At 42.2% G+C, this 19,361-nt stretch overlaps 3 protein-coding genes and 1 long non-coding RNA gene across 5 annotated transcripts; 2 read left to right on the plus strand and 2 right to left on the minus strand.

Moving 5' to 3' along the window:
• Window positions 1-15: 15 nt before the first annotated feature.
• On the minus strand, window positions 16-1,255 carry LOC124002440 (28S ribosomal protein S28, mitochondrial-like). The gene has a single exon (XM_046309813.1). The coding sequence runs from the start codon at window positions 1,166-1,168 to the stop codon at window positions 590-592; it is 579 nt and encodes a 192-aa protein (XP_046165769.1). The 5' UTR covers window positions 1,169-1,255; the 3' UTR covers window positions 16-589.
• Window positions 1,256-1,323: 68 nt separating this feature from the next.
• On the plus strand, window positions 1,324-12,468 carry LOC124002439 (replication stress response regulator SDE2-like). Of its 2 annotated transcripts, none has more exons than XM_046309812.1 (7): window positions 1,324-1,574; window positions 8,163-8,279; window positions 8,486-8,597; window positions 8,782-8,951; window positions 10,543-10,648; window positions 10,790-11,174; window positions 11,486-12,468. In XM_046309812.1, exons 1-7 carry the CDS (start codon window positions 1,469-1,471, stop codon window positions 11,696-11,698), a joined length of 1,209 nt encoding a protein of 402 aa, XP_046165768.1. In that variant the 5' UTR covers window positions 1,324-1,468; the 3' UTR covers window positions 11,699-12,468. The 2 variants fall into 2 exon arrangements, with proteins under 2 accessions (XP_046165768.1, XP_046165767.1); XM_046309811.1 differs by having other exon boundaries at window positions 1,352-1,570.
• A 1,644-nt stretch (window positions 12,469-14,112) lies between these two features.
• Window positions 14,113-17,366, plus strand: LOC124002443. Its single transcript, XR_006833032.1, has 3 exons — window positions 14,113-14,173; window positions 16,241-16,299; window positions 16,422-17,366. It is a non-coding gene; the product is annotated as an uncharacterized LOC124002443 (long non-coding RNA).
• Window positions 17,367-18,459: 1,093 nt separating this feature from the next.
• On the minus strand, window positions 18,460-19,324 carry LOC124002442 (28S ribosomal protein S28, mitochondrial-like). The gene has a single exon (XM_046309816.1). It carries the CDS (start codon window positions 19,164-19,166, stop codon window positions 18,588-18,590), a length of 579 nt encoding a protein of 192 aa, XP_046165772.1. The 5' UTR covers window positions 19,167-19,324; the 3' UTR covers window positions 18,460-18,587.
• Between the last annotated feature and the right edge of the window lie 37 nt (window positions 19,325-19,361).

Consider the following 19,361-nt stretch of genomic DNA (forward strand, 5'->3'; position numbering starts at 1 on the left):
CTAATGCAAACAAGGTGTGTATGAATAACCTTTTATTTACCTTTCATATCAACGATAAATAAGGTCCTTTTGCTTCCAAAACCATACCGCAAGAGATGCATGTTAATGTTCAGACCGAGCGTGTGGGATCTTTAAAGAACTCTCCCCTACAGAAGACACCTCCGTCCAATGACTTATAGTATAGTGTAATGGAATGTAAGAGTCATGATCAAGTGCTACCCCAACACTTGATTTGCTGAGAGGTAGGATGGTACTGGAGAAATGTAACCACTTTCATATTCAAACATTGACATGCAAGGATTAACAGTCCATGAGATCTTGATTAAACATTTGAAAGCTACAACCTTATTTTGGGTTATGATTATACATGACTGTTACTAAGCATGAGGCATTTAATGACTCTTCCAGGGTAAATTAAATGACATTTTAACATGGATGTAGCAGATTTCTCAAGATGAAACAAACATTACATTTGGATACATTTATTGTTCAAGCTCTGTGACAAATGCCAATAATGTGGGAATAGTGACATCAAGAAAAACTGTCCTCTGCTGGGGCAGGTCTATTGGTCGGAGGAGTCAATGCTGTTCTACTCTTTGGTCTTTGCGTCCTTGCTCTCGATCAGTCCAAGAAGAAAGGCATCTGCTTCTAGTAGCGTTGTGTCGGTGTTCGCACCCAGGAAGCGAGATGTGAGCTCGAGGTCCTCAAGACGCAGACGTACCCTGCTCCCCCTCTGGTACTTCTCTCCATCCACTGTCGGTCGTTTACATACACAATGGAACTTGGCACCAAAGTCAATGTATAAATCGTCTTTGATTATGTGAAAGATCTTCCCGATTACCATTTTGTCCTTTGCTGGTCCCATCTGCATGAGAGGAGAATTTCGTAGCAATGACGCAAATGATTTTTCATTTCTTGTTGACCCAAGTCTGACAGTAGTTCCCGTCTGATTTTGTCTCTGCTGAAGGTCTGTGTGTTGTTCATATGCTGCAGCGAAGCCACTTTTCCCCTTGTCGGCTGCTGGTTTTTGCGTTTCTTCCACCGCTTTTCCTTCCGATGTCTCCCCGCTATCTGTGCTGAATAAGGACTTGCAAATATCAATTGCTCGTTTTGGAAACACACATGCGCCAGTCCTCAGACCTGACACGACCTTGCACAAAGCTGCCATGTTGGTGTGTCTGTCGCAAAGGACGGTGGGTGTTTTATTTGTGTTACATTTAAATGAAAAAGGAAGGAATACCACAATAATCCAATTCGTACTGTGTATAACAATAACGAACTCATTACATTTGTGGTGCCAAAATTAGTATAAAAAAACAAAGCCCTTAAAAAACGCTACATCGTCATGTTACGTTTTTGTTTTAAGCTATCCGGCTTCCGTGGCATAAAACATTTTGACGTCAGCGTAAATATCCGGTATTAGCTCGACAAAGTATCCTTACATTTCTGTGCTATCTTTGGCAACATCATGGAGTTGTTTCTTTCTGGTCCACTTCTTCATTTTTGCAACGCTTCTTTTCCTACTGGAGCATCTGTTCGTGATCTAGTTGATATTTTTACGAAAGAAAAGGTTGGTATCAAAATGGTCGTGTTATCAATTCCACTGAAATATTACTTCATAGGTTCTACATCCAACAAGCTAGCTACTGGTAGCTTGATAACTAACGCGGTATTCGCGGAAGCTAGCTAGCGATCTAGTTTAACACACTTTGCCAACCAGGATTTGAAAATACGTAGTATTTTCTGCGCTGTACTTTTCTTTATAACTAGCTAGCTAGTACTGGCATTACTAATATTAGTAGGGATGTGCGTATTTTCCTTTCAAGACGATTCGATACGCATTTAACGTTAGATGGGCTCCGATGCGATTCAATAACGAAACATTTTTCAACACTTTAGTCATTTAGCACATGGTTCCCTAACTTTTTGGTGGGTTTATAAAAAACTCCGTCCGGCTTTAAACGTACTCTTGAAAGTTGTGATAGTAGAATGTGCAATTTCGAAATTGAGTAGTGCACCATCAGGTCCTCTTGTCATGTTTGTCTTTTGCATACCTTTTTAGATAACTATTTATAACTTGTCAGAAATGTCCAGATCAACTAGCCTATGTCAGCAGTGTTATTTTTATTTTTTTGCCCATAGATATTGTTGTAATATTTTAGTCACACAAATATTACATGAATATACATTAGACATAGACAAATGTATAATTGCAGTTTTAAAGCGACCTTTTTTTTGTCCTCCACATGACAATTTGTAGAATTGCTGGAAATAAACTTTAACCCTGCAAAATTATCTCCACCAACGAGGGGTGTGAACGGTTTGTGTCATGGACAGTGCTTTTTCTGATGGAAATAGAGGTGGTGGGCACGGGATGTTACCCAATGCTGGAAGTGGGGGCCCCAACTGGAAAAAGTTTGAGAACCCCTGATTTAGCAGATGTTGTAATCCAGAGTGATTTGTAATCCAGAGCCATCATTAGAGTCCGAGCTAGAAAGTTGGGAGGGGGGGGGGGAGTACAGTAGTGAGATTTATCCACCAATCCAGATGATGGATAGGCGGGAGCTAGATAGCCCGCTGTGCTTCTTTGCGGACCACAACCCATTATTTGGGCGGAGAGACGTGTATCTTGTCAGTATATCCATAATATTTGACAAAGGTAATCACAATTGTTAATGAGAGAACGTTTTATATAGCCTATGCAGCCGATAGTGGGCGCTAGATCTGCACAATCATCTAGGATTGATGTGCGTTCTTGGTACTACACTCGTGTACCCCGTGGACCGGCTCGTACATAAAGCATCTTCCATTCAGGTTGCAAAGGCATAATTTTCCTCCTTTGCTTTCTATAATGGCGAGTCACTGGAAATAAAACAGGAAAAATGTGTCCTGTCTTTACACCTTCCACCACCATTTTCGTATTTTCAGACAATTTAGAATGTTGCACACCGCTTTCTTAGGATGTTGCGCACCGCTTTCGAAAGTGCACACTCCTAACTTTTCAGCTGAAATAACCATCAGATTTAAAGTCTTCACGCTAGTAATGTATCAAGATATATATAAATATATATATATATTTATATATATCTATATCTTAAAAAAATATCGATGACATAGTCAATGAATAAATGGCATGAATTTGGATTTCACCCCCGTCTCATCAAATGGTTTAGACCGTTTGGAAGTTTTGACACACTTGATTGAGCTTCTCTTCTCCTGCTTCAACCATGAAGTGCTGGTAGCTAAATAAGTCATATCCAAGAGGACTCGAGTCTTAATTGCTGCCAAACGTGGTTCAACAAAGTAAAGTAAAGGGTCTGAAACTTATGTAAATGTGATATTTTAGTGTTTATTTTTAAATTGGGAAACATTTGTTAAAATCCAGAATAAGGCAGTAACATAACAAAATGTGGAAAAGTCAAGGGGTCTGAATACTTAACGTTCACTTTTTTAAAATATTTTTTTTAAACTAGGCAAGTGAGTGGAGAACAAATTCATATTTACAATTATGGTCTACCCCGGACACCGCTGGGCCAATTGTGGGCCACCTTATGCGACTCCCAATCACGACTGGATGTGATATAGCCTGGATTTGAACCAGGGACTGTAGTGAAGCCTCTTGCACTGACATACAGTGCCTTAGGGCGCTGCACCACTTTTTGTGTGTGTGTGTGCACTCTGTTTTCAAGTGACACCATTGCTGATGGTGAACCTGAACAATCAAAGTAAAATTGAATAATCTCCATCATCCTCCGTCGCAACGTTACCTGAATGCCCATCTGTGGCCCGCTAACCGTTAGCTGTCTTATCGGCTGCTATCTGGATAGACCTATCGGCAAATTTATTTTATTATTATTTATTTTTCTTAGGCCTCTAACTATATCTATTTTTTTTTGTGTGTGATTTGGATTCATCCCCTCTACCAAACGGAACCCCACTAATCCTACCGACTGAAACGCACGAGGTGGCTAATAACAGACCTCCATCCTATGCTAGCTTGCTACCGATTGCACGGCTAGCTGTCTAAATCGCCGTGACCCCAACCAACCTCACTACTCACTGGATCCTTTTGATCACTCGACTAAGCATGCCCTTCCTTAACGTCAATATGCCTTGTCCATTGCTGTTCTGGTTAGTGTTTATTGGCTTATTTCACTGTAGAGCCTCTAGTCCTGCTCACTATACCTTATCCAACCTATTAGTTCCACCACCCACACATGCGATGACTTCTCCTGGTTTCAATGATGTTTCTAGAGACAATATCTCTCTCTTCATCACTCAATACCTAGGTTTACCTCCACTGTATTCACATTCTACCATACCTTTGTCTGTACATTATACCTTGAAGCTATTTTATCGCCCCCAGAAACCTCCTTTTACTCTCTGTTCCAGACGTTCTAGACGACCAATTCTTATTGCTTTTAGCCGTACCCTTATCCTACTCCTCTGGCGATGTAGAGGTGAATCCAGGCCCTGCAGTGCCTAGTTCCACTCCTATTCTCCAGGCGCTCTCTTTTGATGACTTCTGTAACCGTAATAACCTTAGTTTCATGCATGTTAACATTAGTAGCCTCCTCCCTAAGTTTGTTCTATTCACTGCTTTAGCACACTCTGCCAACCCGGATGTTCTAGCTGTGTCTGAATCCTGGCTTAGGAAGACCACTACAAATTCTGACATTTTAATCCCAAACTACAACGTTTTCAGACAAGATAGAACTGCCAAAGGGGGCAGTGTTGCAATCTACTGCAAAGATAGCCTGCAGAGTTCTGTCCTACTATCCAGGTCTGTACCCCAAAATTTTGAACTTCTACTTTTAAAATCCACCTCTCTAAAAACAAGTCTCTCACCGTTGCCGCCTGCTATAGACCACCCTCTGCCCCCAGCTGTGGTCTGGACACCATATGTGAACTGATTGCCCCCATCTATTATCAGAGCTCATGCTGCTAGGCGACCTAAACTGGAACATGCTTAACACCCCAGCCATCCTACAATCTAAACTTGATGCCCTCAATCTCACACAAATTATCAATGAACCTACCAGGTACCTCCCCAAAGCCTTAAACACAGGCACCCTCATAGATATCATCCTAACCAACTTGCCCTCTAAATACACCTCTGCTGTCTTCAACCAAGATCTCAGCGATCACTGCCTCATTGCCTGCATCCGTAATGGGTCAGCGGTCAAACGACCTCCACTCATCACTGTCAAACGCTCCCTGAAACACTTCAGCGAGCAGGCTTTTCTAATCGATCTGGCTGGGGTATCCTGGAAGGATATTGATCTCATCCCGTCAGTAGAGGATGCTTGGGTATTTTTTTTAAATGCCTTCCTAACCATCTTAAATAAGCATGCCGCATTCAATAAATTTAGAACCAGGAACAAATATATCCCTTGGTTCTCCTCAGACCTGACTGCCCTTAACCAACACAAAAACATCCTATGGCGTTCTGCATTAGCATCGAACAGCCCCCGTGATATGCAGCTGTTCAGGGAAGCTAGAAACCATTATACACAGGCAGTTAGAAAAGCCAAGGCTAGCTTTTTCAAGCAGAAATTTGCTTCCTGCAACACTAACACAAAAAAGTTTTGGGACACTAAAGTCCATGGAGAATAAGAACACCCCCTCCCAGCTGCCCACTGCACTGAAGATGGGAAACACTGTCACCACTGATAAATCCACCATAATTTGAGAATTTCAATAAGCATTTTTCTACGGCTGGCCATGCTTTCCACCTGGCTAACCTGGCTACTCCTCAACAGCACTGCACCCCCCCACAGCAACTCGCCCAAGCCTTCCCCATTTCTCCTTCTCCCAAATCCAGTCAGCTGATGTACTGAAAGAGCTGCAAAATCTGGACCCCTACAAATCAGCCGGGCTAGACAATCTGGACCCTTTCTTTCTAAAATTATCTGCCACAATTGTTGCCACCCCTATTACTAGCCTGTTCAACCTCTATTTCGTGTCGTCTGAGATTCCCAAAGATTGAAAAGCAGCTGCGGTCATCCCCCTCTTCAAAGGGGAGGACACTCTTGACCCAAACTTCTGCAGACCTATATCTATCCTACCCTTCTAAGGTCTTCGAAAGCCAAGTCAACAAACAGATTACCGACCATTTAAAATCTCACCATACCTTCTCTGCTATGCAATCTGGTTTCAGAGCTGGTCATGGGTGCACCTCAGCCATGCTCAAGGTCCTAAACGACATCTTAACCGCCATCGATAAGAAACATTACTGTGCAGCCGTATTCATTGATCTGGCCAAGGCTTTCGACTCTGTCAATCACCACATCCTCATCGGCAGACTCGACAGCCTTGGTTTCTCAAATGATTGCCTCGCCTGGTTCACCAACTACTTCTCTGATAGAGTTCAGTGTGTCAAATTGGAGGGTCTGCTGTCCGGACCTCTGGCAGTCTCTATGGGGGTGCCACAGGGTTCAATTCTTGGACCGACTCTCTTCTCTGTATACATCAATGATGTCGCTCTTGCTGCTGGTGAGTCTCTGATCCACCTCTACGCAGACGACACCATTCTGTATACTTCTGGCCCTTGTTTGGACACTGTTAACAACCCTCCAGGCAAGCTTCAATGCCATACAACTCTCCTTCCGTGGCCTCCAATTGCTCTTAAATACAAGTAAAACTAAATGCATGCTCTTCAACCGATCGCTGCCTGCACCTGCCCGCCTGTCCAACATCACTACTCTGGACGGCTCTGACTTAGAATAAGTGGACAACTACAAATACTTAGGTGTCTGGTTATACTGTAAACTCTCCTTCCAGACCCACATCAAACATCTCCAATCCAAAGTTAAATCTAGAATTGGCTTCCTATTTCGCAACAAAGCATCCTTCACTCATGCTGTCAAACATACCCTTGTAAAACTGGGTATGTAAAACTTGTAATACTTTGGCGATTGTAATTGACAAAATAGCCTCCAATACCCTACTCAACAAATTGGATGCAGTCTATCACAGTGCAATCCGTTTTGTCACCAAAGCCCCATATACTACCCACCATTGCGACCTGTACGCTCTCGTTGGCTGGCCCTCGCTTCATACTCGTCGCCAAACCCACTGGCTCCATTTAATCTACAAGACCCTGCTAGGTAAAGTCCCCCCTTATCTCAGCTCGCTGGTCACCATAGCATCTCCCACCTTTAGCACACGCTCCAGCAGGTATATCTCTCTAGTCACCCCCAAAACCAATTCTTTCTTTGGCCGCCTCTCCTTCCAGTTCTCTGCTGCCAATGACTGGAACGAACTACAAAAATCTCTGAAACTGGAAACACTTATCTCCCTCACTAGCTTTAAGCACCAACTGTCAGAGCAGCTCACAGATTACTGCACCTGTACATAGCCCAACTATAATTTAGCCCAAACAACTACCCCTCTCCCTACTGTATGTATTTTATTTATTTATTTATTTTGCTCCTTTGCACCCCATTATTTTTATTTCTACTTTGCACATTCTTCCACTGCAAATCTACCATTCCAGTATTTTACTTGCTATATTGTATTTACTTTGCCACCATGGCCCTTTTTGCCTTTTACCTCCCTTCTCACCTAATTTGCTCACATTGTATATAGACTTGTTTATACTGTATTATTGACTGTATGTTTGTTTTACTCCATGTGTAACTCTGTGTCGTTGTATCTGTCAAACTGCTTTGCTTTATCTTGGCCAGGTCTCAATTGTAAATGAGAACTTGTTCTCAACTTGCCTACCTGGTTAAATAAAGGTGAAATAAAATAAAAATGTGCCAGATCAGGAATCAGCCTACCTCTCGTTGGTGAGCGCGCAAAGCTGCATACAGCGTGCGATTTGACTTGGCTACTGATATTGCCTGGTGTTGTAGCTCAATGACTGTCAACACAATTAAATGCTTAGTTCTACACTGAAGGAGATAAGGCAGTTGTTACCAAAGATTAGTTATTTTCCGAAGGTAGAAAGTCACTTGAGCAACAACAAAAAATGGAACTTGTGATTCGTAAAGTTTGAATCGATTTCCTGGCCTATGCTACATTTGGATCGGTTTGGAGTCCTGAAGACCAACCGCACTCGTATCTTTCACACCGGTCCCCGATTCAAATGTTTGTTGTTCAATCATTACATCCCTACTAGCTAGCTACTTGCCTAATGTTTCTTCTATACTTTTCAGGGAATCCCTCATCGGATCTCTATGTCAAGAATAATGGACGACTATCAGAGCTTGATGAGAAATTGCAGGCTGGAGCGGTGTATCGACTGGAGCCTCGTCTCTGTGGAGGGAAAGGAGGTAACGAAGTAGTTATTAAAGTCTACTTGTGCCTTAGACTTACAGTAACAGGTTCATTACTACAACTTCTAGTTAGCTAGCTACTTAAGAAAATTATAATTTACTGTTAAGCCTAAAGTTAGTGGACAGGTGTGAAATGTTGCTTACATGATTCTGGATAAGTGAGTAAATGAAGAACTAACTGTTCCATTATTTGTAACTGGCAGGTTTTGGGTCTATGCTTAGGGCTCTTGGGGCACAAATTGAGAAGACCACAAACCGCGAAGCCTGCAGAGACCTAAGCGGAAGGAGACTAAGAGATGTCAACCATGAGAAAGAGTAAGATAGTCAACCACAGACTCAATTTTATCTGGTATTTTTAGTATTTTTCTAAATAGGGGTTTTTGATGAAGCTCGCCTGGTTGATTTGATTGTCAGTATGCACTTTTGATACAATGGGATGTATAAATTGCATGAATAAATAGGTAATGAAAATGTAGTCATATTGTGTGTGTGTCTTCAGGATGGCAGAGTGGCTTAAGAAGCAGGCAGACCGTGAGGCAGAGAAAGAGCAAAGGCGTCTGGAGAGACTGCAGAGGAAGCTGGCCGAGCCCAAGCATCACTTTACAGACCCAGAGTACGAGAAGCAGTGCCACGATCTCTCAGAACGCCTGGAGGACTCCGTTTTAAAAGGCACGAATTTCAAATGGATATTTAGAATGAAATGGTCGAATAGTATGTTTATTGTCCATATGTAAGAATGGTAATGTTTGTTTTTCACCCAAACCCTCTGAGACACACGGAAGCTGCACAGGGCCAAACAGTGCAGAGCCCCTGGTGTAATTTTTATGGAGATATATTTATATATACATTACCGGGCACTATTTTTTTTGAACACCTACTCATTCAAGGAATTTTCTTTATGTTGACTATTTTCTACATTGTAATAATAGTGAAGACCTCAAAGCTATGAAATAACATATGTGATCATGTAGTAATCCAAAAACTGTTAAACAAATCAAAATATGTTTTAGATGTTAGATTCTTCAGAGTAGCCACCCTTTGCCTTGACAGCTTTGCACGCTCTTGGCATTCTGTCAGCCAACATCATGAGGTAGTCACCTGGAATGCATTTCAATTAAGGTGTGCCTTGTTAAAAGTTCATTTGCAGAATTTCTTTCCTTAATGCATTTGAGCCAATCAGTTGTGTTGTGACAAGGTAGAGGGGGCTTTACAGAGTCTAACCAGAGTGTCTGTAGTGACGCCTCCAGCACTGAGATGCAGCGCCTAGACCTATTTGGTAAAAGACCAAGTCCATATTATGGCTCCTGAGTGGCGCAGCTGTCTAAGGTGCTGCATCTCAACAGCTCAAATAAGCAAAGGGAAATGACAGTCCCTTAGTCACCTCTTAAGACATGAAGGTCAGTCATTATGGAACATTTCAAGAACTTAGAATGTTTCTTCAAATGCAGTCACAAAAACCATCAAGCGCTATCATGAAACTTGCTTTCATGAGGACTGCAGGATTGAAAGACCTAGAGTTGCCTCTGCCGCAGAGGATAAGTTCATTAGAGTTACCAGCCTCAGAAATTCCAGCTCAAATAAATGCTTCACAGAATTCGAGTAACGGACCCATCTCAACGTCAACTGTTCAGAGGAGACTGAAATAGGCCTTCATGGTCGAATTGCTGCAAAGAAACCAACACTAAAGGACACCAATAATAAGAAGAGACTTGCTTGGGCCAAGAAACGCGAGCAATGGACATTAGACCGGTCAGATGAGTCCAAATTGGAGATTTTAGGTTCCAGCGGCCGTGTCTTTGTGAGACGCAGTGTCCGTGAACAGGTGATCTCTGTATGTGTATTTCCCACTGTAAAGCATGGAGCAGGAGGTGTTATGGCTTGCGGGTGCTTTACTGGTGACACTGTCAGTGATTTATTTAGAATTCAAGGCACGCTTAACCAGCATGGCTACCACAGCCTTCTGCAGCGATTGAGAAGAATCTCAAATAGACAAATCTAAATATATTTTATAACACTTTTTTGGTTACTACATGATTCCATATGTTATTTCATAGTTTTGTTGTCTTCACTATGATTCTACCATGTAGAAAATAGTCCAAATCAATTAAAACCCTTGAATGAGTAGGTGTATTCAAACTTTTGACTGGTGCTGTATATATACGTTTCTTAATGATCTGTGCTGTGGAAAATGATTACAATGTAAAGAGCTGTTTGTTCCATAGAACTAATTCAAGGGTGAGTCTAACAGTCTGTTTTTTAGGAATGCAAGCCTCTTCCAGCGGACTAGTGAAAGTAGACGAGGCACCGAAACGCAAAAAGCCACCTCCAAACAAAGGCCAAGGGAAAAGCAAGAAGAAATGCTTTTGGTGAATGAGCTTTGTCACCTTGGTTTAACATTTTTTGTAAATAAAATAAATAATAATAATCTTTAAAGCCTCTTCAATTAAAACATGCCAAAAAAATGTAATGCGGACAAAACTGATAGTGAAATGTTTTGGATATTACAGGACGGGTGTTGGTGGCCTGGATGACCTCGACAGCTCTGAGGATGACGATGATGCAAGCGACAGCGGGAACTCTCCCTCCACATCTGCTTCCGATTCAGGGGTACCCGATTGTCCCGTAACGGGAGCAACGTCAGCTTACACATCAGCCTCTCAGAGCAGAGCGGAACAAACGGCAACTCCGGAAGCTCCTAGGGCAAGCAGCAACTCCATCTCAGGACCCAGCTCTCCAGAGAGCCCAGCCGAGGTGCAGACACAATCTCAAGCAGAGGCAGCAGCTTTTGCTACCAGTGGTAGTGGGGAGCAGAAGGAGGTGGTCCCCACAGAAGAAACATTCCCAAAGACCGACAATCTAAGCGTAGCTCAGAGTAGCGTCAACCAAGCCGCTGTGAGTTTCTTAATGTTCCACTCAAGATTTGTCCTATTGGGCCCTGTTACTTCATTATTTAATGTTTTCCATTTTCATTATCCACCCATACATGCTCCTTCGTTGTTCTGGGTCATCCCAGAAATTAAGCAGCTTTCCTTGTGAGCATAATGCAAATGAGATGTTGGGATGACCAAAGATGTTTAATGGCTCACAATGCACCATGAATAGGGCTTTGCTACAAGACCAGCTGCAGTCATGCAAAATAGAACGGTGTAATGAACAGTTACTTTTAAAGATGAACTCATGTGTGTTTCTCCCCTGGTATGCAGTGTGAAGATGGGCCCTTAGACCTCCAGGCAGTGCACTCAGACAAGGAGTTGGAGACTTTGGGGTTGGACAGGCTAAAGGCGGAACTGATTGCACGGGGGATGAAGTGTGGGGGAACCCTGTCCGAGCGCGCTGCTCGCCTTTTCTCCACCGTAGGGCTTTCTGCAGAGGACATCGATCCTGCCCTATTGGCCAAACCCAGCAAGAAGCAATGACTGCCTAGTGCCTATTATTGCACCATATAATATTGAGTCTTCTGCTAAGTGGACTCCTGATATAACTATGTCGTGTGCCCCAGATTCAAAGTGTGATTACTTTTGTTTGCCCCATATAGTGGACACAATTAAAGCTTGTCCCAGCTATTGGATATATCCCAGAATTCTCCTGTTAGAGTAGATTTGACTTTTGAAATGATTAAGTCAATGTACTGTCCCTTATGTTTGAAATGTCACAAATTAAATGAACTTTCTCTTTATCACAGTAGCTAGGTTTTTATCCAATTGGTGACAGATTTTCATGCAAATTTTCTAAAACGATATGTGCATTTTTCAACTAGAGATGTTACCATCACGTGACTCCAAGTTTACTTTGATATGATGGTTATTATATTAACATTTGAGTATGAAGGTGTTTCCACTGCCATTTCTCGTGTAATTAATTTTCCAGAAACGCAAAGTTCCCACCTTGTCTTGCCTTTTGTGTTTTGTTGACATTTGGAAAGTTAACACAATTAGCTGTTTCCAAAAGGCCTGTTGACTTTTTAAAATCCAATGTTCTTTACTGACATAAAGTTGAATGGCAACCTGGTTAGTGAGTGGTTGATCTCACAACAAACATATTTTTAGGACAGAGAAATTATCTTTGGCTTAAAAATTAGGTTCATAATTCTGGAAATGGCTATCTTGTTGTTCTGTGGTCTTATACATGTTCCTTTTGTGGATATATGGTTGAATAAAAGGACTTACTGTATTGTTTTAAGCTCAAATACGTGAATGTGACTTGTATTTTTAAACCATAAACAATATTATAACCATGATGGCGCAATCAACATTTGCGTCATCTCTGTGTACCTCAGAGATGCTGGGCAATCCGGGGCTAACAATATGATTGACAGCCCGCCTGGTCTGAACCAGTAGATCTGTCTCCAACTCTAGGAGGTTGATGGGGCGTCCCGAGGGAGGCCACACACCTCTGACCGCCTGAGCCTGGCATGTCCCTCCCCATCCAGTCAGACAAGCGCCTGTAAACACTGGAATGTAGGAAGACTGCCTATTGGAACCCCTTGCGTCCTCCAATAGTGCAGGTTCGCGCTGCGTAAGAGGGGAACAACCGACGACGATGCCTCACTTAGTCCAGTCGTAGTTAGGCAAACCATCGTTGTGTTCTGCGCATGTGCAGAAGTCCCAGCGGAACCACAGAGTGTCCAGACGACATGAGACCCAAAAGCGTAATGACGGAATGCGCTGTCACCATGTCATTCGGATAAAACTTTCGTAGGGCTAGCAACAAAGTCGGTGTCTAGGTGTAACCCCAGGTAGACAATCCGATGACTGGGCCAAGGCACGCTCTTTTCCCAAATACAGAGCGAACCTCAGACGTGTGAGATGAATCAGTCTGTGTCGTGTGTGTGATCGCCAGCTCTGCTGACGTGGCGACAACCATTAGGTCTTCTAGGTAGGCTAGTAGCCTTATCCCCTGATGATGCAACGGTTCCAATGCCGCCTCCACGCATTTGGAAAAGGTGCGGGGTGCCAGGACGTACCCCAATGGCATCATTGCATATTCCTATGCCACCCATTGACAGGTGAAACACAGAAACTTCCTATGAGGTAGATGCACCGGCACATGAAAGTATACGTTCTTTAGGTCTATACTTACACAAAAGTATTTGTTGTGGATACATACAATCCAGCAGACGTTTTGACGTAAGCATTCGAAATGGCCTTTTGACTACGATCTCATTGAGAGTGCATAAATCCAATAGTCGCCTCATTCCCCCCATCCTTTTTGGCATTATGAAGCAGGGCGAATTATAGCCCACTGTTCCTTTGGTGTTGGGAAACTACTGTAACCGCCACCTTCGCCATAAATTCCGTAATCTCTTTTACAAGAGCGGCAACTTTCTCTGGAGTCTTCATCGCCGTCTCCACCAAGCCCGAAAACGGGGGAGGAGTTCGGTGGAATTGGATGGCATAACCATTCTCCAGTGTCCGACTTAAATCGGAGGAGAGGGTGCAGCTTCAGGAAACAGCAGAGGGAACACCCCCCTATCCATATCGATGTAACAGTAGTGGAGAGGGTAGCAAGTTTTAAGTTCCTCGGCATACACATCACAGACAAACTGAATTGGTCCACCCACACAGACAGCATCGTGAAGAAGGCGCAGCAGCGCCTCTTCAACCTCAGGAGGCTGAATAAATTCGGCTTGTCAACAAAAGCACTCACAAACTTCTACAGATGCACAATCGAGAGCATCCTGGCGGGCTGTATCACCGCCTGGTACGGCAACGGCTCCGCCCACAACCGTAAGGCTCTCCAGAGGGTAGTGAGGTCTGCACAACGCATCACCGGGGCAAACTACCTGCCCTCCAGGACACCAACACCACCCGATGTTACAGGAAGGCCATAAAGATCATCAAGGACAACAACCACCCGAGCCACTGCCTGTTCACCCCGCTATCATCCAGAAGGTGAGGTCAGTACAGGTGTATCAAAGCTGGGACCGAGAGACTGAAAAACAGCTTCTATCTCAAGGCCATCAGACTGTTAAACAGCCACCACTAACATTGAGTGGCTGCTGCCAACACACTGACTCAACTCCAGCCACTTTAATAATGGAAATTGATGGGAAATGATGTAAAATATATCACTAGCCACTTTAAACAATGCTACCTAATATAATGTTTACATACCCTACATTATTAATCTCATATGTATACATATCTACTGTACTCTATATCATCTACTGCATCTTTATGTAATACATGTATCACTAGCCACTTTAACTATGCCACTTTGTTTACATACTCATCTCATATGTATATACTGTACTCAATACCATCTACTGTATCTTGCCTATGCCGCTCTGTACCACCACTCATTCATATATCTTTATGTACATATTCTTTATCCCCTTACACTTGTGTGTATAAGACAGTAGTTTTGGAATTGTTAGTTAGAATACTTGTTGGTTATTACTGCATTGTCAGAACTAGAAGCACAAGCATTTCGCTACACTCGCATTAACATCTGCTAACCATGTGTATGTGACAAATAACATTTGATTTGATTTGATTTTGAGCTTCACTGCCACTCCGAGTAAAGCTCTGAGAGTGGGAGAGCGAGAAGCTGTGGTATAGACATTAGGAAGGACCTGTATTCCTCTATGGCGAAAGCTGCTGATGTCCCTCGACACTGAAGTGGTGGTACAGGCCAGGGTGGGCCCCCCTCGAAAGGGGGAGGAAATATTGGCACCTCCTGTGAGAAACGGGGGCGCCAACATTTTGTCGGGAGGTAGCCTAGTGGTTAGAGCGTTGAACTAGTAACCGAGCTGACAAGGTAAAAAATCTGTAGTTCTGCCCCTGAACAAGGCAGTTAACCCGCTGTTCCTTTATTGAAAATAAGAATCTGTTCATAACTGACTTGCCAATTTAAGTAAAGGTAAAACCAATAAAATAAAAACAGCGTTGTGGTTCCAACCCTTCCTGAACGCAACACGGGTCTGAGATGCACTGACTGAGGCGCCAGTAAACCAATAGAAACAGAGCTCCACTATGGGGCGGAGCTCCAGATATAGAACATTTTAGCCCTGAAGGTTTTGGATATATGTATGCTCCCCTATGCCTGATTGGAATGGTTAGTGGAGCCATTATCACCATTTTGCATACATATCTGATTCTTCTACATCTGCAAAAGGGGAGGGCTAGGCCAGTGATTGTTTCTGGACTGTGATTTTGTGATTGAATTCACATGATAATTTCATAACTAGGACCAGGAGATATTCTTGACTTCTGTCTGTACTGCTAGTTCTGTCCTCCAGCACCAAGACATTGATGTAATGTCCTCTGAAGCTTACAGTCATTCATCACATCTTCATACCTTAATCATTTCCATTAATATTCTACTTATCACACATTAAAGGGATACTTCAGGATTTTGACAATGAGAATGCTAGCAAGTACCCATAGACTTAGTCTTTGGGATAACGCTAGTTAGTATTGGCTAACGAAACTACCTCTACCTTCCTTCATACTGGACACAGAGACTTAAAAATTGTATCCACAAGTTCATCCAACTCTGGGGAAGTAGATAAATGGCCTCTGCCATAATCCCAATGTATCCCTTTAAGCTTCTATTTAAGCTTCTATGCATGTGAATTGTCCATGCACTCTTCTTTAACTGGGTCATTTATATTACTTCTGCTACCCACCATAACAAAAAATTGTTCAACAATGGTTATTTTTCATTTGACAACAGCAAGCAGGGAAATACTTCCAAAGAGATGTTTAACAGTCTTGTTCGTTGTGAACAAACTCCAGTCTTCTACTTTAAAGTTGTTAATAATTAGGTCCTAATGTGAGATTTAACTGGTGAGATTGGGGGGAAGGGGCGGGGGGAGCCTGCAGTGGTGCTAAGAATCGAAATACAGGTTAAAGATGTCATTGGTCAGATGGTCAAGAAAAGTTCATGGCCTTAATTATAGATAGTGTTAAAGCACAATTAAATATATATATATATATTTCCCCTAATTTTCACAGAGGCCTTCCAGGCGTTGGATAGAGAAGGCACTGGAACTGCTGAAATTAATGTCATAGAGGTGAGACCATTTTAATTTCAATGCTTTGTGTCTTTTAATCACTGGTTCACGATGGAAACATAACCTTATCCACTCTGTCTTTGTCTCTCACCGTGGCTGTATATGACCATGTGTGGTTGAAGTGTATGGTGACCTAGTATGCTGTAGAAGAGGACACATACACACCCATAGTAGAGGACAACCATAGCCTCAAAGAGCCTCCAAAGCATCTCAGTGCACCCAACTAAGGCTTGCATCATCTCAAACAATCTCAAAGAATCTACTATTCCCTACTTTTTAATAACCACCACAAATACTTTGCTGCCTCTGCTCAATAACTTGGCAATTGCATTTAACCTGGTCAATTACACGCAATGAAAATAAAATGCTCTACTAAGGGAGTCGCTGCATATAAATCACTGCACGCATTATACAATGGCAAAGTTTTCAGGACATACCGTTGTGCAAAAAAATGCCTGTATTTTAAAGTTCCATTTCAAACCTCTTAGGATTTCCTCTCTTTGTTTAACCATCAAATTCAGATGCTAGTCTGTAATAAGAGATGATGACATCATACTCTGACATTATGTATTTTTGACTACCTGTCACGGGATCTTGGATTATAGAAAGTATGTATTGCTATAGGCTGCTAATGAACTGTAAATTGTACTGATGCCTTAGTCTTTAGGATACCTCAGTACAGTAAACTACATCAGTTAAAGACAGAAATATAACTAATATTTTTCTCAAGATGGCAATTTTAGTCAAAAAATTGGCGAGGGTACTTTCAACTAAAACACAAAAAGGAAAGGTACTCCTCAAAATGTGACAAGGTAAAAAGTAACTGAGGTGTATGCTGAACTGCACATTTTAATTATGCAAAGAATGTCACAGAATAAAACAGACTTATATAACTTTTGAGTTATTCATTTTCTAAAGATGATTGAGAACATGGTGTGGGATTCTGTATTTTACATTATAGCCATTACCATATATATATGATTAAATATTATCTGATGTTGGCTGTGTAAAGTATCTGCATTTGTGCACTTGAGCATCATCATGAGATTAAACAGCTGCTTGCTACATCTGTTCGCCTGTTCGTGTGTGTGACAAGAACTGAGTAACATGGTGTGACCTGCATGTTGCAAAACTGTAGATAACAGCCCAGCAGATGCTTTGTCCTTGTGTTTGTATGTAACCATATTGAGTACATGGTGTGACTTGCTGTAACTTACAAAGTTGTGGTTAAGCAGGCATAGGGAGGGGTTGTAATCACGAGGTTTAACTGAGATGGAAAAATACTGAACAACACAATAGCAGGAACTGAGCAACTGTTATAACAAGGCTGCGATACCAGACCAGTAAGAATCTGTACATCGACTGAGGGAGGACTCCAAGAAGCGCCAAGAGGCGGGGATCCGCCTGAGGGCCTGCGATAGGCTGAGCAAGTCTAAACCACGCTCAGCCTCTACTGTGATAGGCAAACAGAAAGGTTGGAACTATGTCCATCAGAGTATAAGAACACTGTTTACATACATCCTGTCAGTTCCCTGTTCTGCCCTGCGAGGTATTACAGTATTACATTAACTAAGCATTTGCCATTTATTGCTTAGTTAATAAAAAATACATATACAGTGACTCAGTCATATTTATCCTGATTCCAGATTCAAATTTACATAACTCTAACAATGGTTAATGCATAGTTATAATCCCCAATGCATTCAAGGTGTGTATGAATGTAACCTTTTGATACAAATGATTATTTATCATTGATATGAAATATAAGGTCCTTTTGCTTCCAAAACCGTACCGCAAGCAATGTTAATGGTCAGACCGAGCGTCTGGGATCTTTAAAGAACTCTCCCTTACAGAAGACACCTTTGTCCAATGACTTATAGTATAGTGTAATGAAATTTAAGAGTCATGATCAAGCGCTACCCCAACACTTGATTTGCTGAGGTAGAAATGTAACCACTTTCATATTCAAACATTGACATGCAAGGATTAACAGTCCATGAGATCTTGATTAAACATTTGAAAGCTACAACCTTATTTGGGGTTATGATTATACATGACTGTTACTAAGCATGAGGCATTTAATGACTCTTCCAGAATAAATAGGTAAATTAAATGACCATTTAACATGGATGTAGCAGATTTCTCAAAATGAAACAAACATTACATTTGGATACATTTATTGTTCAAGCTCTCAGTGACAAATGCCAATAATGTGGGAATAGTGACATCAACAAGAAAAACTGTCCTCTGCTGGGGCAGGTCTATTGGTCGGAGGAGTCAATGCTGTTCTACTCTTTGGTCTTTGCGTCCTTGCTCTCGATCAGTCCAAGAAGAAAGGCATCTGCTTCTAGTAGTGTTGTGTCGGTGTTCGCACCCAGGAAGCGAGATGTGAGCTCGAGGTCCTCAAGACGCAGACGTACCCTGCTCCCCCTCTGGTATTTCTCTCCATCCACGGTCGGTCGTTTACATACACAATGGAACTTGGCACCAAAGTCAATGTATAAATCGTCTTTGATTATGTGAAAGATCTTCCCGATTACCATTTTGTCCTTTGCTGGTCCCATCTGCATGAGAGGAGAATTTCGTAGCAATGACGCAAATGATTTTTCATTTCTTGTCGACCCAAGTCTGACAGTAGTTCCCGTCTGATTTTGTCTCTGCTGAAGGTCTGTGTGTTGTTCATATGCTGCAGCGAAGCCACTTTTCACCTTGTCGGCTGCTGGTTTTTGCGTTTCTTCCACCGCTTTTCCTTCCGATGTCTCCCCGCTATCTGTGCTGAATAAGGACTTGCAAATAACAATTGCTCGTTTTGGAAACACACATGTGCCAGTCCTCAGACTTGCTACGACCTTGCACAAAGCTGCCATCTTGGTGTGTCTGCCGCAAAGGACGGTGGGTGTTTTATTTGTGTTACATTTAAATAAAAAAGGAAGGAATACCACAATAATCCAATAAAAATAACAAACTCATTACATAGGTGGTGGCAAAATTAGTATAAAAAAACAAAACCCTTAAAAAACGCTACATCGTCACGTTACGTTTTTTTAAAAGCTCTCCGGCTT

The sequence above is a fragment of the Oncorhynchus gorbuscha genome, linkage group LG18, assembly GCF_021184085.1.
Source record: "Oncorhynchus gorbuscha isolate QuinsamMale2020 ecotype Even-year linkage group LG18, OgorEven_v1.0, whole genome shotgun sequence".
NCBI classification, from domain to species: domain Eukaryota; kingdom Metazoa; phylum Chordata; class Actinopteri; order Salmoniformes; family Salmonidae; genus Oncorhynchus; species Oncorhynchus gorbuscha.